This window comes from Petaurus breviceps, unplaced genomic scaffold (genome assembly GCF_028583685.1).
Source record: "Petaurus breviceps papuanus isolate PSGF00001 unplaced genomic scaffold, PetGlider_PUasm1.0 178, whole genome shotgun sequence".
Classification (NCBI taxonomy): Eukaryota; Metazoa; Chordata; class Mammalia; order Diprotodontia; family Petauridae; genus Petaurus; species Petaurus breviceps.
The window spans coordinates 36,334,459-36,359,937 of NW_027185777.1; the positions used below are offsets into that span (position 1 = coordinate 36,334,459).

The following is a 25,479-nucleotide window of genomic DNA, read 5'->3' on the forward strand; positions in this document are numbered from 1 at the left end:
TGACCTACCCCCATGTTCTCAACCTCTGTCACTTTTGTCAGTGTTGCCTGATAAATGGTATATAAAGGCTCCACAAAACGTGCTTAGGTCAGAGGAGGGAGAGGTAGGTTCACCCTCTAGGTCTCTTCATATTACTTGTATACCATTACAGCCCATATGCTTTTATCCCTTACTTCCAATATGACTGATCCATTTCCTTTTCTAGTTATAAAGCATGTAAATGACATATTTCTTCCTTATAACCATATATGTCTTTCCATGACTTTTTGAGGAGCTCTTGTCATTTTGATTTTCCAGAGAGTGAGGTGCTCTATGATTCTGAGACATATAGCATGGTCAGAAGAATATTGCTGTTAAAAAAGACAACATTTTTCATTCTAGGGAGAAGTTTAGGATCATTGAAAGCATCATGTAATTTCTCACATGCAGCCCTCCTCCTTTATTTCTACGTTCTGTTTCTGAATCCTGATCACTGGCCCTCTGCAGTGTCTCTCCACGATATGGGAACTGATGGGCTGTCCATCCAACTTCCCAGGCACTCTTCATCAGCCTGGTGTAGTAGAAAGACCTGAGTTCAAATTCAATCTCAGGTGCTTTCTAAGTTGTGTGACCCTGAGTAAGTCACTTAACCTCTATCTGCCTCAGGTTCCTTATCTCTAAAATAGAGGTAACGATGGCACCTATCTTCCAGGGTTGTTGTGAGAATGAAATGATATTTTTAAAGCTCTTTGCAAACCTTAAGGTCCTATGTAAATGTCATTAGGCCGAACTTCTTTGAGTCATAAATTTCATTCAGGAGGATGTATCATATTCAAGGACTCTATTCAATAAGCACAGATAGGAACATCTGCTGACCTTACCATCTAGATTCTAAAGGGAAATCTTCCATTTGGGCTTTGTACTAGATGCTATCTGTGGCAATGAGAGGAAGGGAATAAGTATTTATATAGCACTGATGTGCTGGACATTGTGCAAAGCTCTTTACAATTAGTGTTTCATTTAATCCTCAAAACAACCCTGTAAGATAGGTGCTATTATGATTCCTGTTTCACAGGTAAGGAAAATGAGGCAAACAGGTTAAGTGACTTGCACAGGGTCACATAGCTAGCAAGTATCTGAGGTTGAACTTGAACTCAGGTCTTGAGTCCTAGCCCAGAGTCCTATCCACCAAACCAGCTAGGTACCTCTTCATGTTTATAAGTCTCAGTTGATGATAATCAGACCAAGCACAACTAAGACACCCACAGGAAGAAAAATCTCTGGAGACCTATAAGTCACCATAAGCCATGGCAACTCATTGCAGCACAAGTCCTATCTGACCCCTCCCTTTTCTCTCTTCATTCTCAATCACTCTGCAATATTGTGAGGTCAGTAGTCATTCCATTGCAACTATGATTATCAATGTGTCAGCCAATCAATCATCATCTGAACCCAGGCGGGAATGCCAGCAGCCTTTTGTGGCACCATGCCTACTTTTGCTCTATTTCCTCCATAAGGCTGAACTGCACTGCCTTCTTATTATTGTAACATTATAGAATAAAGACTCATTTACCCAGAGTTCAGCCTTGAGGTCAACCTGTCCTACCCAAAATAGTATCAGACTCAGAAAAAAAAGAGCACTGAGCAATGAAGAACAAAAATCAAAAGATTATATATGCAGGGCTGTGACTAGGTATTTTGCTGTCAAAAAGGAAAGAAACGCTATCCTTGGCTTGCTGGACAATGATGTATGCCCCACGGAAGGGAAAACTAAGAAATATGAGGAAGTGGCAAGGAAAGGAAACATGACAGAAGAAGATAGAACTTCCGATTTAACATGGAAAAGGACAACAGGAAGCAAAGATGGTGGAGAGCAGAATTGGCAATAAGAGTAATGAGTACAACATCAGACATAAGAGAGTAGCTATCTCTAAGAACACAGATTAGTTAGGATTACTCTGGAGTGTAGGAACAAAGAAACATTCAAACCTCAGGTGTTCTCAGCTACTGTCATTGATATGCATAATAATAACTCCAAGTCATTCAACAAAGGTTGAATTATAGTTAACATACTGTTTACCTAACCTGTGTGGAAACTGGTAGGTGTAAACACTTTTAAAAACATTTTTAAAATATTAACTTTAAAAAACCAGTATTAAAAATTCCAGCAATTCAATGGTTAAAATTCAGCGATCTGAAAAATCCACTTGGGTGAGGCAGTTCATTCACCAATAAATGTCATATAAATGAGTTCTTGCTGCATTCAATGAAGCTCAGTGAAGCATGACAATCCATGAAGAGAAGATTGGTTGAAAGCTACTTGGTGTGCTGGATAGAGCATTAGTCTGGGAACGAACGGCAATCCATGAAAAGAAGATTGGTTGAAAGCTACTTGGTGTGCTGGACAGAGTATTAGTCTGAGAATCCAGAGAGTTGGTTTATATAGTAATAGGAGTTATAAGGGACCTTAGAGGCCATTTACTCCAACCTTCTCATTTTAAAGTTATGGCAAATTAGAACTGGGGAGATTAAACGACTTGCCAAATGTGCACAGTAAGTTAGAGCCAGGGCTGGATTTTCTGATACCCCATATGGTATTTTTTCCACTAAATCAGTGGTTATTTAACTTTTTGGTGTCAGGACCCTTTATACTCTTAAAATTTTTTGGAGACCACCCCAAAAAGCTTTTGTTTATGTGGGTTATAGCTACCAATATTTACTTTATTAGAAATAGAATTTTAAACAATATTTAAATTTTAATTAATATTTCTTTTTCATTTAATTTTTTTCATTTAAATTTTTAAATTTTAAAATTAATTTTAATTAAATATTTAAATGATAAACTCTCTATGGGTTAACATAAATAACATTTTACAAAAAATAACTGTATTTTCCAAAATAAAAAAATTAGTGAGAAGAATGGCATTGCTTTATATGTTTTTACAAATCTCTTTACTGTATGAATTATATTGTAATAGAAGTTATAAGGTACCTTAGAGACCATTTAGTTCAACCTCCTCATTTTAAAGATAAGGTAAGTTAGACCTGGAGATAGGTGGTTTCTTATATTTGCCTCTGCATTCAATCTGTTGTTATGTTGAAAATATATGGGAAAAAATCTAACCTTACACAGATATGTAGTTGGAAAGGGAGTACTTTAATAGGCGAATAATGTCTTAGTATTTTTATGAGAATAGTCTTGACCCTATAAACCCCCATAAAAGAACTCAGAGAGCCCTGGGGTCAGCAGACCATACTTTGAGAGCTGCTATACCTCACACTGTTCCTAGTCCTGGCTTGACTTTGCTGTGTGACTGAGAAAGGTGTTGAACATTTCTGAGCCTTAGTTTCTTCATCTCTAAAGTGAAAGGGTTGGACTAGATGATCTCTAGGGTCTCTTCTAGCTGTTATATCCTATTATTCTACTGCTGTGATCAGCACTTTAGCAAAAGCTAAGAGGTAAAAGCAATGAACACAAGGAAGGCACACATCTTCCATCTGTCATTAGCAAGAAGACAAAAGTCAAACCATGAGATTTACACGAGACAATTAAAGAGTATAATGTTATAGCCAGAGTCAGAATGAAACCGGTGGGTGCTTATGTAAAATACATTTCATATCAACCGTAGGAAAAAGTTATTTCTCCTATTGATACAGTTGCAGTTTCCAGGGTTCAGTTCCAAGGATGAGCTATTTTGTCTGAGCCTCAGGGACTCCATTCTGACCAAGGGCACTACTTCCTTTGTTGGCAATAATTTTTTAAAAATGTTTGCCACTGGTTTGGATTTCAGAGATTTTAGGTTAGTGTGTGTGCCAAAGGAAAACATAACTAAATGAAAACTATTGCTACATAACAAAAGCTTAAGCCATTTAAAAGTCTAGGCAAAACCTTGGAAGTCAGACATTAATGAGCCAGGAAAATGTTTGCCTGCCATTGGAAAATGTTTTCATGTTAGGAGAAATAAAGAGAATGAATGGAACAATATCAAGGAGAAATGCATGAAGTCTCCCAAAAGACTTCTGTGATACTAGTGATGTATCTTCTGCCTCCAAAAAGGACAAAATCAAAAATTAATTAGAGCCTGAGCACTCAATGTTAGTCAGCTGTTAAGAAATTTGCTAAGAGACAGGCATGGTAGATAACAACTCTAATAACAATAGCTAGCATTTAAATCACATGTTAAGGTTGCAAACCACTTTATAAATATCATCACACTTGATCATGACAGCAACCCTGGGGAAAAGATGCTACTACCCCCACTGTATAAATGAAAATACGAGAATACTAAGGCCTACAGAGGTTAAAAACCTATGAGGCTGTGGTTAGAGAATTAAGCTGGGAGTCAGGAAGACCTGAGTTGGCCTCAGATAATTACAAGCTGTATAACTCTGGGTAATTGACTTCTTTTTTTTTTTGGAGGGGGGAAGGTAGGACAATTGGGGTCAAATGACTTGCCCAAGGTCACACGGCTAGTTTTGTGGTAAGTGTCTGAGGCCAGATTTGAACTCAGGTCCTCCTGACTCCAGGGCTGGTGCTCTATTCACTGCACCACCTAGCTGCCCCAGTGACTTAATTTCTTTTACCTCATCTGTAAAATGGACATAATAATAGCATTTACCTCCCAGGGTTATTGTGAGGACGAAATGAGATAATTGTAAACCACTTGGCACAGTGCCTGGCACAGCCAGTGTTATTACTAATTATTGTTATGAGCTATTATTATCATTGTTATCATTGTTCAGGGACACAGCTAGTAAGTATTTGAGGCCCAGTAGGAATTTAGGTCTTCCTCCATCCCTATCCAGCACTCTGTACATTGCACCACAAAACTGAGGAATTCAGATCTTCAAAAAACATCATAAATTGAATGTCTAACTGTCTCATCTGTTTTGTGGAGCTGATGCCACGCACATAAACTAAAAGTTGTTGGTTTCCGAATGGTTCCACTTCAGAGACAAAATTAAAGCACAAAAGCAGATTATGAAAATGCCCGGTTCTTGGGGGTGTTTAAAATATGGCATTTATTTTTTTTCTTCTAGGAAACTGCACTGTACGAGGAATTACATCCATTTGAATCTTTTCCTCTCTTTCATCTTGAGAGCTATCTCTGTTTTAGTCAAGGATGACATTCTTTATTCTAACTCGAGTGCTCTTCACTGTCTGGACCAGGCATCCTCATGGGTAAGGATTTCCCTTCTGTGACTGTTCTTAGCAATCACACAACTGCTCCCTTAACTCTATAGAAATTAGCACTGGTAAACCCAAATGTTCACTAAGAGGGTCAGAACAACCATGTACCAAACTGATTGCTTTCTCTCCATTTAAAAACAAATATAATTTTTACTGAAGCTTTTCTTTACATCACTGTCACTTTCTAATGACCTCTCCCTGTCCTAGAGCACTTCCATATAACAAAGAAGCACAGCTAGGTGGCACCACAGTGAATAGAGCACCAGCCCCAGAGTCAGGAGGACCTGAGTTCAAATCTGGCCTCAGACCCTTAACACAAAAACTAGTCATGTGACTTTGGGCAAGTCATTTAACCCCGAATGCCCTCAAAAAAGCAAAGAAGAAGAAGAAGAAGAGGAGGGGGAGGAGGAGGAAGAGGAAGAAGAAGAAAAGGAGGAGGAGGAAGAGCAGGAAGAGGAGAAGGAGGAGGAAGAGGAGGAGGAAGAGGAGGAGGAGGAGGAAGAGGAAGAAGAGGAGGAGGAAGAGGAAGAAGAGGAGAAGGAAGAGGAAGAAGAGGAGGAGGAGGAGGAAGCGGGAGCGGGAGAAGAAGAAGAAGGAGAAGGAGAATAAGAAAAAGAAGAAGAGGAGGAGGAGGAAGGCAATGCTCTGAAATAAAGAGCTGTCTTGCACTGATGAGAGCTCTGGTGTCTTTCAGCAGCATTTTCTTTTACATCACCGGCATCATTATGAAAGTTGTTCCTTTCTCTCCATTTTGACTTCTCATCATTGTAGAGTATCATGGTGCTACAACACAGATAACTGAGCACCAGTGGCCAGAATAAGGAGCCAAGGACCTTACCATAGGCCAATGACAGAGAGAATAAACAGTCAGCAGGCAAACACGTAGATATGGAAGGATAGGCCAAGTTAGGCATCATTACCACAAAAGACAAAAACGTAGAAGAATGTCTGAAAAGACACAGGATAGGATCATACCTGAAAGAATCCCATGGTCCAAGACAAGTGGTTGGGGGGGCTGAGGAGTCAAAGTACTTGTCAATGAGAAGGAATAGGAGCCAATGCAATAGCATCTGATCAATGAAGCAATTTCTTGCACTTATTTCAAGACTTTTCAATGATTCAGATGTGACCAGTCCCAGTGAAGCTAGTCTAACCCGTGATACAAGTTGGCATAGTGGAAAGGGTGCTAGATTTGGAGTAAGGAAAACCTGAGCGCAAATCCTGCCCTAGATACTCATTAGTTGTGACCTGGGTGAGTTATTGAACCTCCCTCAGTCTCAGTTTTCTCATCAGCAAAATGGGGATAACAATAAGACCTACCTCAGTGTCATAGGGAGGATCCAAAGAGATAATATATGTGAAGCACTCTGCCAAACCTTAAAGTTCTATATTCTATTTTTTATTTTCATTATTATTAATAATCAATGCGTGGCACTTGGTAGAAGTAGGACATATTAGGAAAGGGATCAGTAACAGCCTCAAGTGGGGAATTCTAGCACAAAGAAAGCAATTTCCATTTTTCTGAATCTTCTGACTCCTTGGGCGGGGGGGGAGGGGGAGAATCATCAAGGAATAACCATCTTTTGCCAGAAACCAGAAATAGTATCATTTAGCAAATGAGAATAGCTTACACTATAACATAAACTCCCATGGGAGAGGGGGAGATGAATGGAGATTTCTTAAAATGTTTATTAATTGCAAAAATAAAATTAAAATTTTATATAAAAAGCATATTCCAGGTATAATGACATAAAGTATCCAAGTGGTTTTATTATGCTAAGATGCAGCATAGGTGATCTCCATGATCCCTTCCAACACTAAATCCTTTGATCCTCATAGCTTCAGTGCAAAGGGAAAAAATCCTTTCACCAAATTGGATGTATTTCCCACATATTTCATTGTCAGTGTTGCTTCCCCTTGGCTCATACAGAGCTTTAGGTATCATTTTGGGGTTCTTTGATAGCCATTCTACAGTATGGCCAAGACCTCTGAGTCACAGTTGAATTTTTCTTGTATTGTTCTGAGGATGGGAAGTTTGTCGGGTTAGGCTTGCTGTTGCTGGGATATGATAAACCTTAGATCTTCTGTTTGGTTCATAAACAACTGAGAATGTCATGATCTCCAATCCACACTCCACTGGAGTAGACTGGTCAGTTGGCACAACTGCTCCCTGATGAATGGCTTGAAAGACAGCCTTACCCTAGTATTCACATTATTACGTTTTATTTTTCCATTATGATAACAGCCCTCTCTAGCAGTAATTGGGACAAATATCCATCTGGCCCTATGAACAAAACTACTATGTTCCTTCATGCTTTTCCTTCAGAGACTTATGTTGTCAAGAATGATTTGTCTGAAGGTATGTGCAAATTGGTTTAATGAATGGCACCCTCCTGTAATCCAACCATGGGAAAGAGAACACTTTGGCCACTGTCTCCAGGAAAAGATAACATTGAAAGAGTGGCTAGTGGTGCAGTGAATAGAGCCCTGGAGTCAGGAGGACCTGAGTTCAATTCTGGCCTTGTACACTTAACACAAAACTAGCCGAGTGACCTTGGGCAAGTCACTTAACTCCAATTGCCCTCCAAAAAAAAGATAACATTTGAAGGTGGACAGAATTGTTGCTCTTAATTTCTGGGTAGTTGCCTCTTCCATCCTCCACTAAAAAAGACCTGAGAATTGAGACAAAGAGGGAGATAAGACCATATTCTTATCACTAATCATCTCTATTCATAATTATTTTTTTCTTATGGGATGCAGGATTTTGCTCTGGCCTTCTCATTTCCTCCATGCTCCCTTTAAATCATTGCAGGCAGTTTTATGAGGAAGTACCAGACCAATCAGTTAAACCTAAGAGGTCATCAAGCATTCCTGTAAATGGAACCAAAGGGTAGAACTCAGATATTGAATCACTTGAGTACATTTATAGGTCAAATGCTAAGCAACCAATCTAGGGGGCAGCCTTGGTAAATACTCAGGGATGATGGGCATGGCAAGGCTATAATGCCTAAGAGGATTCCCTAGAGGGAAGTTGGGGAAAGAAGAGAATGATAGATGACCATGTTCTTTCCCGTTGATAATCCATTCCTCCAGTTGCAACTTAAATTGAGCAAAGTGGAAAGAAGTAGATGTGTCTCCAGAATTCTTCAGCGATGCCTCCTCTCTGGCCATGTCATTGCCACTGTTCCTATTCCCCTCTATTCACCTAAAGATAAAAATAAAAATGGAATAAAGGGAAGAAGGAAGAGATACCAAAATGAGAGGGGGAGAACATTTTAAAAAGGGATAAAGAAAAAAAGATTCACGTGGGTCTATTTCTCAGTTTTTGTTATTGCTGTTGCTGCTATTCCCCCAGAGAGTGGAAAATAAAAAATTGGGGTAAAAAGGTACATTCAAAGAAAGAAAGGAAAAAGGAAAAATCACTTAGAGGTGTATGTTTCCAAGCAGGCTTAATCAATACTATTCTGTGAAACAGAATTTATATTTATATTATTTATACATTATATATATATATAATTTCTATTATTTTTGTTATCGTTGTTGCTATTTTTCCCCCAGAGAGTGGAAAATTAAAAATTTGGATAAAAAGGTACATTCAAAGAAAGAAAGAAAAAAGGAAAAGTTACTTAGAGGTTTATGTTTCCAAACAGGCTTAGTCAATACTATTCTGTGAAACAGAATTTATGAGGCAGGCGTCCCAAAATAGGTGGTGAAGGACTCTCTCTTAAGATGTTGGCAGGGAAGAGTAGGTAGCCAAGAGTATGGAAATGTTCCCCTTTCAACTCTGAAAACTTCCAGACTCCTGTTAAACATTTATTAGCAGACAGGTCAACTGACAAAGGCAGCACAACTAAATCTAGTTGCTGGCCTGACTTTCCAAACAGCAGAAACCTAAGATACTGTTCAGTGTTAAGTATGTTACCTTCAGCTAGGTGCCCTCATTGATCAAGAGGTATGAAAAGGCACACTAGTAGCCTCCTAGGATGGCCCTGAAAGGAGCCAAATTTGTAGAGTGTTTTGGGCAACCCATGAATTCCCTGGTTAATGCTAGAAAAGACCCATTGAAGTCTTGAGAAAAAAGCCTGTGTCCTGGGGTTGGACCAGTCATGTCAGCCAGTACAAGGTAAGTTTGACTAAGAAGGGATACTAAGACAAGAAATCTATGAGAGGAATGGGCTTCCATGACAAACAAGTGAATAGTTTATCTTCATCATGGGCCAGATGACTATCAAATGCAGCATCTATGAGAACTTTCTCAAGTCCCAAACCCGTTACATATATTAGAACCAAGAGAGGGTGATTCTAATCCTTGGACCTGGAATGGTATATGCTGTGAGGTCATGAGCAAGGCCAATTAGCCAAGGCCAACTAAGCAAGGTCAACTCCTGAAAAGATCTCACAATCATCTGATTATCTAAATTTCTGAGATAGAATTGGAAAGAATTTTTTTTTCCATTTTGTGAATTAGACTCCATGGCTAAAATTACTGCCACTCTATGGTTCTGGTGCTTAGGCAGAATAGCACAGTCAAAAAAAATAGAGCAGACATAGAAGAATGGAAACCAGGGTGAACCCAGGGAGTAGACTCTTGTTGGAAAACCAACACTTTGAACCCTTTTGACTACTGTGACTATGCTGCTGTTTTTGACTCTGCTCCATGGTTTTCTTTAATCTAAACAAAAATGAAAACTTTCCTAGAAATACGGAAACTTAAAGTGGAAGAACACAGTGGGGAGAGAATTCCTTAGGGACCAATACATGGATATTTTGGGGAGAATTGAAATACATTCAATATTTAAGAGCCCCTTTTTCAGATCTAAAGGCATTTTGTTGAATTTGATATGACAATTATATATCAATCATACACCACAAGTAGCATGCTCATAAATTCAATTCAACAAGTATTTTTATATTATACATAACATATATTATTTGAAGAATCCTCATTTAGCATATTTAGAATGAAGAAAAAAAGAGAAAAATATTCAAAAGCAATTTCCACAAAATTAAAAATATCTTGGAGGCAATAAAAATTTCCTTCCAAATTTTTTTTCTGGGTTTTTTAGGCCTTCCTGTCTCCTGTCAGAAGTTCCTAACATTAAAACTATAATCCTTATTATCTAAGAGTTTACAATTAACATTAATGATTAAAATCCATGGAAAAATCCAGAAAAACCAGAAACTACATTAAAAAAATATTTTCTTAGTGCTTCTTTTAACACCATTGTCACTTTCCAATGATTCCTCCCTCCCCCACTACAGTCCACTTTTCTAACAAAGAAGCATAGGTAAATCAGGTAAACCAACACATTGGCTTGGTTTATATCTAACAACGAATGCCTTATTCTGCACCTGCAAGCTGGTAGGTAATATGTTAGAAAGCTTTTTTTTTTTTGCTAGGAGTTCCTGCTTTAGCCCCCAAAGCCCTTCACCAGAGATGATAACATGAAACAAAATTAGCTCCTTTGAATGTGAACCCCTTTCCTTTTCCATACATACATCCTATGTCTAATAAAAAGAAACAATCTCCCAGAACTACAGAATTACCAACATTGTTGGGTTCTGATTTTTCATCAGACCAGTCCAACCACCAATTAATGCCTATAAATGGCCTTAAAAGTTTCCATACCTCTCTGATTCTGTACATACTAAGAGATGATTCCTATTCAACAATTTCCTCTGCCCATACCATTGTCAGTGGTTTTTCTATGGACCCCTCTAAGAAACTACGCATTCAGATAAATGAAATCTGTCATCTTCCATATGGGAAAGAATAATCCCTTATTATACCTCAGTGCTTTTATTTGATGCTGGAGGAGTCACAAGGGGAGGACAAAGCATAAGTAAGCCCATCAAAAAAAAAAGAAAGAAAACAGACCAAGGAACAAGAGAGGCTAAGACAAAGAGAGGAAGAAAGAGAAGTTAGAAGGATGTGCTACAAAACCTAACTGTTTAGTTAAACCTTCCAGCAGTGGACTTTAAAGTTATGGGTTTACTATTCTTAGAGATAGTTATTTACATTTATCTTTTAAAAAATGTTTCTCTTAACAGTGAGTTTAATATGCCCAAATAAATAGTCTCACAGGGTGTCAGATACACACATGGGGGCTTACTTTAACATAACATACATTCTTTTTTCACAGTTATATAAACAGCCCTGGATACTTTATATTAATCACTTCCCTTCCCTAGACAGCACACCAATTTGTCCTTTGTTCCCTACCCAAACAGAGGGACATAATATGTACTAGGGCATCTCTGTCTGCCATAAGCTATTTTTAGCCAAGTGTTACCACATTTTCCCTCTTCTTTTCAACAGACTTTACTCTTTGTTTGTATTATTTCAGGTTGGCTGCAAGTTGAGCTTGGTGTTTTTCCAATACTGTATCATGGCAAATTTTTATTGGCTCCTGGTGGAAGGGCTTTACCTTCACACACTCCTTATGGTTATATTTTCCTCAAACCGACATTTCCTGATGTATCTTCTGATTGGATGGGGTAAGAATTTCATAAGAATTTTGGTTCTTTCCCATACCCAATCTCTGCATCCCTCCCTCAAAGATTACACAAATTAGTTTCCATGTCACTTTAGCTAGTTTTCATTTATGGTTGTGCTCCCACATATTCCTTTCCCCTTTACCATCTCAGTTCACAATTCATACCTCATCTGACCCAACAAAAGCAGACAGATTTAACCCCATGGCAAAGCATTTTTAAAGTCCATGAAAATTTGCCTTTCAGGATCTCAAAGTTACATCTTTGTAGATATTTGTAGGAATTTTTTAACATACATTCAAATATTTGTGAAAACTAGGGATCAAAATTACACCAATAATGGAAATTAACAGACTGTTTAAACTGTTTTTCAATAATCTCATAATTTTAAACTCTCTTTTCTGGTTATTTTCTTCATTCTTCTTTATGTTGTAAGAATTAGAGCCAGAGCCAATCAATATGTATTAAGCACTTACTGTTGTATCAGTGCTGTGTTAACTGCCAGTGTTACAAAGAAAAGTATAAGACAGTCCCTGCCCTCACGAAGCTAACAATCTAATGGGAGAAGACAATACATAAAAGAAATTGAAGTGGGGAAGGTATCTGAAGTAGGGCATGATGAAGTCATGAAGTCAGGGTAGGAAATGACATGAGGAGGTATGAGTTTCAGATATGATTTCATCTTGTGGAATGATGAGTTTCTGGAGATCACGAAATTCAGATCAGCCAAGTGGGAAATGAAGGTTTGTCTTTCAAACCTTTTATCTAAACTTGTAATAAGAAGTAAAACCATCTGATTTCACCTCATTATTTCTGCCTCTGATTACTTTCTTGTGGATGTATAAACTGGCAGAGGTCTTACAAAATAAAATCTTAATGAGCTAAGAGCCCAACTAACAGAAACCTCTAATTAACTGGAATTCAAGGAAAGCACGATATATAAAGAGACACTGAATTTTAATATAAAGTTCCTACAAACAGTGACTGCCTGAGTCCCACCTTTAAAAAGGCATTAGAGACATCAGAAAATGGCTCCAAAGGTATTAAGGATGAAGATGGCATTAATCTTATGATAAAGTCAGCACTCTTGACCCTTCCATATACCCTATGTCTGACATTTCAGGCAGTCTATGGAATAGCCCACAATACAAAAATTTCCCCAAGGTGTGTGCTTGTACTGCAGTATTTGTATGTCATTTGTCTTTGTTTTTGAAGAGGAGACATACCAGCAGTACGGATAGACATGCCAGTTTAGTCAGAAAGAAAGAAAATGTAGGAAAAACCCACAAATTAGGAGATTCTTGTTAGAAAATGATTTATTTTGAAATAATAAAAACATTCCTTTTGGTAATGAGAACTCAGGTAGACACACATACAGGGAAAGCCACCCAGACTCCCAAAGAAGTCTTATATTCCTCTTATTCTCCTCCTTCTAAAGCACATACACAGCTCACTAATCACATTCTAAAAGGCTAACTGAAATCTGGTTCAGACTTTTTTCTGTCTGCTTGCTGCCCCCTGGGAACCAAATTCGATACCTCTGGTATAGATAATCCTTCCAGTGGTATAGATGATAACTTATTGCTGAGATCTCAAACTATGTGATTCCTGTCTATTTCCTCTCATAAATCCTACACAGAAGATCCACCCAAACTACTAGAAACACATGTCTTGGTGTTCTGATACTCCATGGGTATCAAGGTAACAGGCTGTAGTACTCATCTGTCATCCCTTGGGCTTGCTTCCCAACTGGGCCACCCCCTTTTCAAGTCATATATTTCCTGGATGATGTTATTGAGGCCACTTATTGATGGACAATGCATCACTAGTCACTCACAGCAGTCTTCTAAGGCTCACTCTGCATGTTTCTACTGCCTTTGGGATCACTTTGCTAAGGAAGGGATATGGAATGATACATTTTAGAAAGATTTTCAGCAATATGAGCTGTAACAAAAGAGAGTCTCTGCTAATCCTTGTTCTGTGGAACAAACTCTTTTACCAACATTCTGGTTAATTGAGGTTTTCGTGTACCTCACTCTCCACACATATAATGTCCTTTATATTTGATTTATCACACTTAAAAATTCTTAAGATTTCAATACCATTCTGAATCCTTCAGGGAGTTGTGATTAATGAAATGTCTTTCTGCAGGAATTCCTACAGTCTTTATTGTCATATGGACTATGACAAGAATCTTCTTAGAAGATATTGGGTAAGTACCATCCCATTCATTTCATCATCAAATTAGACCAACCAAAATGAGTTGAGCATCTAGCAAATCTATACCTGGTCTTGGAGTAGGCACCAAGTCAGGCATTCTTGGCAACATGAAGAAATAAAAGGTTAAGTCCCTTCTCTCAAGAAACTTACAGTTTTTTTTTTAATTGGGGAAGGGACAAGGTATAACAATGTCAAAAGTTAAATAACAGGTCTATCCACATCCAGAGAGACAAATGGTGAACTCTGAGTGCAAACTGATGTATCATTTTCTTGCTCTTTTTTTTAATGATACAGCTAAAATGGAAATATATTTTGCTTGATTTCACATGTATAATTGACATCATATTGTATGCCTTTTTAGAGGATGGGAGAAGGCTGGAAGGGAGGAAGAGAATCTGGAACTTAAAATGTTTAAAAATAAATAATGAATTAATTTTCAAAAAGAAAAGGGAGCTAGTAGCTACTGGGAAATTACTGATTGGGATATAATCAATGGAGAGCCTGATGCAGATGCAAACCATTCTAGGTAAGATTCAAAACTGCAGAAGGATGTCTTTAAAGTAAAACTCGAGCTGAGTCAAGGACAAGCCTAGAGGTTTGACGCCAACTCAAGTAGGTGACAATAGAGAAAATAACCAGACCATCCCACCAATTATTATAAATAGATCATCAAAACTGTGCTTAAGATTGTTGGCAAAAGACGATGGGATTTTGGTCCTAAGCTGTTTTAAAGTTGTGTCTTAAAACATTCTGAAACCATGTACATAACCCAGAACAAAAGTAAAATAGTTCTTGTCCTCAAAGAGCTTACATTCTATGGGGGAAACAGCATGTTCATATGTAGCTATATAAACAAAACAAGATAACTGATAAGGTACTAGTCACTAGAGGATCAGGAAAGACTTCTTATTGAAGGCGGCTCTTAGACTGAGTCCTAAAGGAAACAAGATGTCCTAAGAAGGAAAGATGAAGGTGATAGGCTTGGGGACAGTCAGTGTAAGTAAGGAACAATGACAAGTTCAAGGGGAAGAATATGATTATATTTGAGTCTGGGATTGACACTGAAGCCTCAGAGTCAATATTCGGTCTTTACTGGGGGCCAAAATCTAGCCCTGTGGGCAGCAGAGAACAATTAATTCAAAATTTGCATTGAGAAAATTGATGAAAGTGAGGGCAGTATAGGTGCATGATTAGGCTGCATGAAAGGAGTCTGGCTAATTATGCATTTGTTCCTTAAGAAGAAAGTGTTCTAAATGGAGAGTTCACATACCATGTTGCCTAGACAGCAAGAGCTCTCCTTGGGGCTTTATCCTGCCTTACTTGAGTTAAGGAAAGGAGAATATTCTAGCACTTAGCACAGTGTTTGGCACATAGTAGGCATTATAATAAAAACTGATTGATTGGTGAGTAGTATTTCCATGAGAGACTGATTCATTACTCAGACTAAGAAGCTTGGTAACATCAGGTTTTTCTGCTATTGAAAAAAAAAAGAATTTTGGTGTATTATCCACCATTCTTTGAAGAGGTGGAGGTCTATGGGTATGTAATACATGTCAGACACAATCTGTTGGTTTATGTGGCTTAAAGGTTTTACTCTTTTCTCTGACTCTTGTTGGAATGGAGGAGGGAGTCAAAGATAACATATAAAATCAAAAAGCAGTAATAAAAATAAAAAACACTTTGGAAGAATGATGGTAATTTGAACCTCTTAAAATCAGGCATCTCATCATCAATTACTGGTCACATGGTTCTAGAAAAAAGCTATAGAGAATTTTAATTAGGTCCCCATCCTAAAGTCTCTTACAATATGGGAAAGCTATGCAACAGAGATTCCTTGTTCCGGTTCAAAATATATTCATTTTCCTGTGCTGTATCATGCGGCACTATGCCTAGGTACTCCCAAGGCAGAACTGAATTTTGAAGCTACCATTTGAGTTGGTAGAGCAAGTATAAAATGCAATCAGTGTAAGAAGTTTCATCGTATGTCCACAGACACTCTTAGGCCTTGAACCAGCATCATCCCTGCCCACCCAAACCTCTCCCCCATGTACACACACACACACACACACACACACACACACACACACACACACACACCTCCCCACCAAATCCCATTCACACCACACATACATAGTCTGTGACTACCTTTGCTAGTCTTACTAAAAACGCAAACCATATATTCCCTGCTTTACCCACTTTAGCTGTCCAAAAGAAGACCAAATCCCAAACACCCAATAGATTCTGTATGTGTATATCTATGTATATATGTTACACATATGTGGTACTAGGAGACTTCAGTCTGGGACTAACAGTCCCAGGTTTGTTCTATTCCCAAACCATGGCAAGATCTCTTATGAACTTACTACTATGAATTCTGTTGGCGTGCACTTGTCTCTAAAGCCCTCACCACCAAAGTATCACACCCAGAAGAATCAAACTAAATAATATGACTCTTTATAAGTTATTTGCTCTGGGGTCTCCAGGCAAAGAGATAATTGTGCTATGTAAAATAGACTAAAATAGGTCTTTCAAAAAGGATTGCAAGGCAAAACCAAAATTATAGGAATAAAGTTGTACATACAGTAGTAGCCAGGAAAAATAACTCTTGTTTTGGTGAATACCATAACTGATCCAAGTGTAGCACACTGATGTTTATATACTTTGTCAGATTAAATTAATACTAATTCTCTCTCTCCATCTCTCAATATTTCTTTCAATCTCTCATAGCTGCTGGGATACAAATGAACATAATGTTCCCTGGTGGGTGATACGAATACCAATTTTAATTTCTATTATCGTAAGTAAACTCTGGACAGAAAGACAAATTCTCCCTTGACTCACAGGCTTAAGATGACAACAAACCCATTAGTCTTTTATTAAACATAATCCCAAGGAAGGGTGAGGAAGCCAACTCACCTAAGTTTCACTGTTGCCCAGGCAATCTGAACTCATTCCTTGTAAAACTCTGGTTAGACTTATTTAAGTGATGGTTTGTCCATTAGAGAAGTCTGAGTGGGTGGTTTAGGGAAGGCCTGAAGGGATTCTTCATCTGTGAGCAAATAAGAGGGTGGAAGAAAGAAAGCGTGTTCTTTTAGCTAAGAGGGAAAACCTCAGGGGGAATTTGAGTCAAGTTGAATTAATGTGCTTTAATTTGGGTTTTAATTGCATGTCCACTGGTGTGTTCTTCACATTAAAAAATCAGTTCGACAGCATTGTTACAAATGTAAATCATGCTGAGTGATGAAGTTCATCTTGTAGCATAGCTCCATAAAAAGAATGGAAGAGAGTGAAGATTCCAACTTATTCAGTCCTTTTCTTATAATGAGTAATCAAAAAGCCAACCACAAGACAGGCAGAATGAAATTTTCTAAATTTCCCACAATTCCTTGTCCTCTCCCTCTCCCCTAAATACATCTTACTTGCCCCCCAACTTACTCTTTCGTTATATCTGTCTCCATGGCAGTACCCATCTTCTGCCACCATCACTCCCTATCTTCAAGGACTTGGATGGGTGGTTTAAAAAGCAAAGCCAGTCTTGAAAAGAAAAGTCTAGGTCCTTTTACACCTTTACCATTTTAGATATACCCTCTCCCCTTCTCTTTGACACCTTCCATAAACCTCTGACATGCCCAGTATCCCCATGGAGTTCCCAGGGAGGTAGAAGTTAAGACCAGCAGTTGCCCAGTTTTCCTTCACAGAAAGCAAAGGTAAAATCTGGAAGTATGGAGAGAAGGGGTGGAAGATGATATGGTATAATAGTTGTATCACACTCCCATTCATTTTACTGAAGAGCAAACCATTCCCAAATGGTGAAGGCTCTGCTGTCAATGGATTATTTCCTACTTGCTAGCCAAGGTACTCTTGTGAGAACATTGATATTTCACCTTATTTGAAGATCAGTACTGTCATGGCTAAATGAGAGAGGATTGTGGTAAAAATCTTGAGAATGAAGTCATTCTTGAGATCCTCCCTAACTTCCACTTTCAGTAACCCTCACCCTACCACACAGAGAGACAATTTTAATGTTACTCCTAAACTCCCCTCAACTCAGCCTCCAGGACCCTTACAATGCCCCAGTTGCTCAGTCCCTCCAACATTGCCCTACTTTGGTCTGCCTTTCCCAATGCAACATGCTATGATCTGCAGATCTTTCTTGAAATCTTTATAAAGCTAAAAGTCACCTTCCCATATCCTATACTTTTAGGACCCTGTTAGGTGACTAACAAACACACTGGATTAATTCATCCCTACCCAGTGCTAAGAAAAACTTCTGCTTTTACTCCCCACATCATACATTTTACCTTTCAACTGAAGTCATCACAGGCCAGTCACCAAAGAGTTGACTGATAGTAGAAGTGTCATGTTCTGTGGAGGGCAAATGAGGAAGATGTTTTTGAGAAAGAGGATTTTTTACACATCTTCAGTCTTACCACATAGAGAGCTTTGTCTGTTCTCCCTATACTTTGGACCAGTATTCACTGTGTATTTCTTTATCAGTTAAGATCATTTTTCTAAATATGATTGTGTCATCCCTGAGGAAAGAGTTCTCAGAATCTTGTGTGGGTCAAGACCATAGAAATAGACAAAACAGGAAGGAAGCCAGTCCTATGCGATTCAGTAGAAACACTTCTTTGGGGTATTGGATTGAGAAATTTCACTAATAGTAAGAGATCCACCTTTCAGAAGGATTCTTTGTTCAGGCAAGAGAAGCAAGGAAGCAAAATTACTTACAAATCTTTCTTTTTGGGGGCAGGTGAATTTTATCCTTTTCATTAGTATTATAAGAATTTTACTGCAGAAGTTAAGATCTCCAGATGTCGGAGGCAATGATCAGTCACAGTACAAGTGAGTATAAATACATATATGCATATGTGTGTGTTTTGAAATAATGTGAACAAATGCAAGCACAAAAAAAACGATCCCTGGGGAGCTCCTTTCACAGCAAGCTTCTGTAACATAAAAATTGGGACTATCTCACTTGAAGCAAGGGGCAGGCTTACTTTGCCAAGTCATAGGAATATTCTACCAGTTCAGAATCTTACCAATGGAAGGTACCAGTCCCCACATTTTATTGATGAGAAAACTGAGGCTCAGAGAAATAAATAATAGACTCAGTATTCCTCTATCAGGTTTCATAAGAAAGGAGTGAACAAGGAGGATACCTCATCATAATAACTGGGAGCTCACAAGATTTTGCATGCATGCATACACACACATACACACATATACACATTATATATGTATATATCTTGTGAAGGAGAGTACATAGATACACATATATGTAAATATATCTACATGCATGGTGGTATACATACACATATACATGATTGTACTAATTAATAATTTGGATGTGATCTGAATCCCAGCAACCCTCCTTGACTTTTCAGCAAGTCAATTAAAAATGGGAAATCCAGAAGCATATATAAAGAATAAAGAATAGACAAATCATGTCTATCTGACTTCAAAAAGTGAAATATTATTTGGGATAAAAGAATCACTTCCTCAAATACTGGGGCAGTCATATGGTATAATGAGAGGAAAGTACTAGACTGGGTGCCAAGACTTATATTCTGGTACCAACTCTGTCATTCATCATCTATATGACAAATGATTAACAAGTCTCTTGGCCTCCAATTTCATGATTCAAACCTCTGATCTGAGTTAAAGTAAAATGTTTGCCTTTGAGAACACACAAGCAGGATGATGGGGGAAGCAGCCTAGAAACCTGGTAGATGACAGCATGAAGTTGGTGTTCATGACCATTTTAAGTGGCTATAGATAATCCACAAAGGGGATAAACCACACGTAGATTAGAGTTCCAGGTTTCCAAGCACCTGCCATGAGGGAACCAGAAAGCCGGCATTGGAGATAAAATTCTGAAGTCATTCTAAATTGATTAACACTGGGATTGGTAACAGCAAGCAATATCTAAATCTCTTTGGACTTATATACCCGAGGCTGCCTTAATGCTACATTCAACCCCTCATTTTCAGCCCCCAAACAAAATGCCACCAGAAGTCATAGTCTGAAATTCAGAAAGTAGAATCCTCCCACTAGAAGAGTCACTATTTGGTATTGATAATGAAAAAAGAGATAGCTCCTAATGAGTATGACTGAGACTAACAAACCATGGGGGTAAAATTGACTCCAAGGAAGAAAACAGATAAAGTTCTCTAAGAGACTGAACTTGGATTTTTTCCCATTTTCTCAAGCTAGTGTAATTTTAGGGAAAAAAAACGGTGGTGAGATATTTAGGGATTTTTTACTCTTGGTCTAAATCTTATTTTGAAATCATAACTCCAAATCCTGAAGGCTATGATAATCTCTAAAATGATATAAAGCCAGATTTGCAAAGAATTATCCAAAATCATTCTACTGAAGAAATTCTGTAAGGTCTGGAACTTGTGTGCAACCCAGCCAGGAGAGACAGTCAGATATCATAGGAAGGATAATGCCTTGGAGTCACTTCATTGCTATGTGAGTCACAGCTCTGTCACTTGCTAACTGGATAGCCTCAAGCAAGTTATCTAAGCTCTCTAAACTCTGGTTTTCTCCTTTGTCAAATGCCAATAACACCTGCCCTGCTTAACTCACATGGTTGTTGTGAATCTTGGATGCCATTAGGGATTTTATTTCCCTTTTCGACACTTAGCACAGTGTGTATTGTCTTCTACATAGTAAATATTCAATAAATATTTATAGGATGGATAGAATAGAAAGAAGAAAAATGCTCCATTCCTTCTGAGTCTTGGGCACATGGGCTGGTGCTTGTAAATATGGTGGACTGGCTCAAAATAAAGTTTACTCTGCTAAAAGGAGAAATACATTTCTCCAAGCATTCTCATAGTCTTCTAACATAGACAAAGAGTAAGTAATTAATCCCCTTTATGTTGGGAGGTAACATAACACAGTAATAAAAACCTGGACTTGGAGTAGGTAACACCTGGGTCCAGGTTCAAATTCTACCTCTGCCACATACCAGCTATCTGAATGTGGCTGTCACTTTATCCCAGTGCCCTGGGAAACTCTAAGGCAGGGACAGGTGGCAGGTTACAGAGTCAGGTGCTAATCAACTAGCAATGAAATTATAGACCCATTGCCATCCCATTTTCATGTTACAAATGGAGCAACTGAGTAAAGAAACTAAGATAGAGAGAAATGAAAGGATTTCCTCAAGATTATATGGCCAGTTATTGGCAAAAGTTAGACAATGTTCCTTGGCTTCTGTGCTGTCAGTCCCCAAGGTTAAGTCAACCACATAGGTATTTCCTGAATGTTCTGTTGAATTAACCAAAGAAGTAGCAGACATAGAACATGATTCTCAAAGAACTTAGATCCCAGTTAGGAAGACAAAAAAATGCACACAAAGCAACTTTAGCAGAACACAGTAATTAATATACAAATAAAGAATTCATTACCAAAATGAGTACTTAATGAGTAACTGGGCTTCAGAATAAGATTGCTTACTTATTATGAGCAAGGAGAGTCATTGTGCTGGAACTCTGGGTGTGAAAAGAAAAATAAATCATGGTCTCTCATTTCCAAGAGCTAGTAAGAAATATAAATAGTCTGGTAGGGAATATAAGACAAATAATTATAATGCAAGGTATAATGTGATCACATGGGCATCGAATAGCAGAAGCATCCTCTGACCTGTAATCTAGCAATTTCTCCCTGTACTACACCCCTTCGGTGAGAATTCAGAAGAGGAAGGTATGGCATTCATCAGAAGGCATTGGGAAAGACTTTGTGGAGACTTCTAAATCGAAAAGGTACCATACTGGTCTTATGTTTTCCAAACCTTCCAATTATCATCTAAAGTTATCAAAAACCCTAAATAACCTCTTCACGAGAGATGACCTATGAATACTCCCAACCACATTTTCACTAACAAAGGGAAGAGCGATCCGCTGACAAAACTGCTCTCTATTCTACCAGACAGCCCACTAAAGTCTATGATCAGTCAGTGGCTTATTCTCTCAGCCTTGGAGAATGAAAAAAAGAAATAGAACTTAGGATATTAGATACATTTCAGTATGATTAGATCATCTCAACATAGTAGAACTTAGGGACAGAAAAGGTGCACATTTTGTGTCCATGTGTGAATCCTGACTTCTTCCTGGTACTCAGAGAGTGGAAGGAACAGACTGAGGATGCAGAAAAATCGTGATTACCAAGAGTGAGCATAATTTATAAAATCACTGAATCTTTTTTGTGAGGGTGATTCATTACCCTCTGGGGCAAAAACAATAAGCCACAGTAAATTATACCATCTACTAAAAAGGGCTTGAGCGGATTAAATGTGTTCCTCACTATAAGTTAGCCATTATGTGTTGAATGAACTAGACCAATGTAGCTCTTGGGTTCTATGGGATATAGGGTTCTTCCCCCTAAGGAGAGTGATCATCGTCTAATAATTAGAGCTCTTAAGAGATGCTGTCCCTTAGCACTGGAAGAGAATTGCAACTCATTCTACCACAAGTGACCCCCATACACACACCATGAAAATTCAATGTATTGCTTATTTTAGTTTTACACAGGTTACCACAATGCCAACAAATAGTCTCAGGATAAACAATTGTTTATATACACTCAAATTCCTGACTTTCCAAACTCCTCCTAAATGCATAGGACATGGTTTTGAACGGGCTATGCTGAGCCCATTTCAATGAGTAAAGCATAGAAAAAAGGTCACTGTACTCTACCCTACCTACTATCAGAGCAGATAGTACCTTTGGAAAACATGTTCATGATTGCAGTTGGGGGGGAGCGGTGGATAGGTAAGACCTAAGGATGGAATGTGGCATCCATGAAGCAAGGGCTAAGTTTAAATTGGTTTACAGTCAAGATGATCAAGTTAGAATGACACAGGCCAGTATAGGGTTCTCAGGACTTCTAGACATAGCTTTGGAGCTTCAGGGAAGACATAAATGTTGACATCCTGGTTGCCCTTTAATTTGAAATTGGGGGGTGGCAGCTAGGTGGTGCAGTGAATAGAGCACCAGCCCTGGAATCAGGAGGATCTGAGTTCAAATCTGACCTCAGTCACTTAACACAAAAACTGGCCATGTGACCTTGGGCAAGTCACTTAACCCCGATTGCTCTACCCTCCCTCCTCTAAAAAAAAAGTTGAAATTTGAATTTTGGGAACTTGCACAGCTTCACCACTGACCTTTTCTTTTGATCCATCCTATGAGCTAGGGCAATGGGTATCTTAGGAGAAAGATGCCTTTTATTTTATAACAAAATTGTGATGCTAATAATAGCAACTCACATTTCTGTGTTATTTCTAGTCAGCAGAGTACTTGCCTCACAATAACTATGTGAAGTAGCTAGTAGCCTTGTCATTATTTGTATTTTGTAGCTGAGGAAACTGAGGCTTAACCAGATTAACTGGTTTGCATAACAGTCATCCAGCTAGTAAATACTGAACCTGTTGCTGAATTTGGATTCAAAACCCAGTTCTATTGCTTAGTCCCTATATGACACTGGGCAACTCACAGCCATTCTGTGAATGCAGCTTGACAAAAGAAATATGAAATTTAGTGGGTACATCTTGTCTCAAGTTTAATCACATCTCTTCCCTCCCCCACCAAAAAAATGCAACATAAATTAACACAAAGTGAAAGGGTTTTCTTTACTGTCAGAAGTGACTTTTTAATAGGCAATGAACAGAAAAGGCATTTGCTATACAGAATTGTTTGTTGCCATATAAAATTCCATTAAATTAGATCAATAAAGTATTCTTTGTATAGACTGGCTGCCGGGAATAATAATGATGATGGTGATAACGATAGCTCACATTTACATAGTGCTTTAATATTTAGAAAGCTCTTATTGGAATTTGGAAGAGGTTTTGGTACAAAGAGCACTAATGGGATTACACTTGTATTACAATTCTGCCCTTTACATCATAACATCATAGATTTAGAGCTGAAAAGAACATTATGGCTCATATAGTCCAACTCCCTCATTTTACACAGGAAGATCTAAGGTCCAGATTTGTTCATTGGAACCATTCCTACAGTTCACCTGAAACCCTTTATCTTCACCTTCGCCATTCTTTCCACTGAATCCCATTGCTTCTATAGGAGGTTACAATTTATTCAGAGTTCTAGATACCATGGCAAAGCATAGGAAAGCAGCATGGTAGAGTAGAAAGAATACCAAAACTCTAGATTCCAAAGACCTAGCTTTAAGTTCTATTTCTGAGGCTTACTACCTATGTGACATTGGGCAAGTCCTTCAACCTCCCTAGGCTTCACCTATGAAGTGAAGGTGCAGTACTCAATGGTCTCGGGGGTCCCTTCCAGCTCTGAATTTATGATTCTATGACTACATAGTATCTGAAAAACCTCCCACCTCCAGAACTAAGAGTGTATGACTTGATGGTTTCTTAGATCCTTCCACTTCTGGTTCATGAACCATAAACACAAAAAAATGGAGAATTGCTGATAAAGTCATTCACCAATAAAGTAGCATGGTCTATTATTAATAAGTCTTTAAACTTAAATAGCTCCTTTTCTTCTAAGACTTTTTTTTTAAACAATTGGGGTTAAGTAACTTGCTCAAGGTTACCCGGCCAGGTGTTTCTGGTTGGGTGCTAAGTGTCTGAGCCCGGATTCAATCCCCAGGTCATCCCAACACTGGGGCCAGTGCTCTTACTTGCTGTGCTACCTGGCCTGCCCTCTTCTAAGACTTTTAATGCTTTTCCATGAGGTTCTTATATACATCCACACATGAATGTCATCAGGAAATACAATAATATTAATTAAAGGGTAGGTATTATCATTGTCAAGATGAGACACAGGAGGCCAGAGAGTTCTAAACATTCTCAACACCAATCACATAGAAACCAAATCAAGTTTGAAAACCTCAATTTCTATCCACTGAACTCTGCCACATCCCTAAAAGCCACAATTTATTCCAGTCTGTTTAATCCATATAACATTTTCTATATCCCATTCCTATGCTAAGCACTGGAGATTGAGAAATATGACATAGTCCCTGCCCCTATGGAGTTTATATTCTGTAGAGGGAAGAGAAGAGGGAGGAAAGGGTATAAATAGACAAGATATAACCCAATAAGGTGGCATAGTGCATAGAGCACTGGGCTTGTAGTCAGGAAGACCTTGAGTTCAAATCTAGCCTCAAACTCTTATAGCTGTGTGACCTTGGGCAAGTCACATGTTTGCCTCAGTTTCCTCATCTGTAAAATGGATATAATAATAGCTCCTACTTCCCAGGGTTGCTGTGAGTATAAAATGAAATAATATTTGTGAAGCACTTTGTAAATCTTAAATGGCTATATAAATGCTAACCATATAAATAAGGAACTCTAAAATACATAAAATACATACATAAAAGTTAACGTGGAGGTGAGACACTAACCATTATGCAGATGATCTAAGGCTTCTTGAAGAAAGTAGATACTGACCTGATCATGGAAAAGAGTTAGAGAATCTAAGGAAAGGAGGTAAGAAAACTTTAGAACCATCCCAGTGCATCTGTACATGGTCTTCAAGGCAGGAGCCATAGGTGAGCTTGAGGGTGGACTGCGTGAAAATCAGTCTAGAAATGTAGGTAGGACCCTT

General features: G+C 38.3%; 1 protein-coding gene across 2 annotated transcripts in view; it reads left to right on the forward strand.

Moving 5' to 3' along the window:
• The window catches only part of VIPR2 (vasoactive intestinal peptide receptor 2), a 151,154-nt gene that overhangs the window by 116,296 nt on the left and 9,379 nt on the right, over positions 1-25,479 (forward strand). For both annotated transcript variants that reach the window (XM_069086068.1, XM_069086067.1), the window contains exons 6-10: positions 5,020-5,161; positions 11,518-11,668; positions 13,817-13,877; positions 16,613-16,682; positions 18,639-18,730. In XM_069086068.1, coding sequence (XP_068942169.1) covers positions 5,020-5,161; positions 11,518-11,668; positions 13,817-13,877; positions 16,613-16,682; positions 18,639-18,730 — 516 coding nt within the window. The remainder of the gene's footprint in view (positions 1-5,019; positions 5,162-11,517; positions 11,669-13,816; positions 13,878-16,612; positions 16,683-18,638; positions 18,731-25,479) is intronic.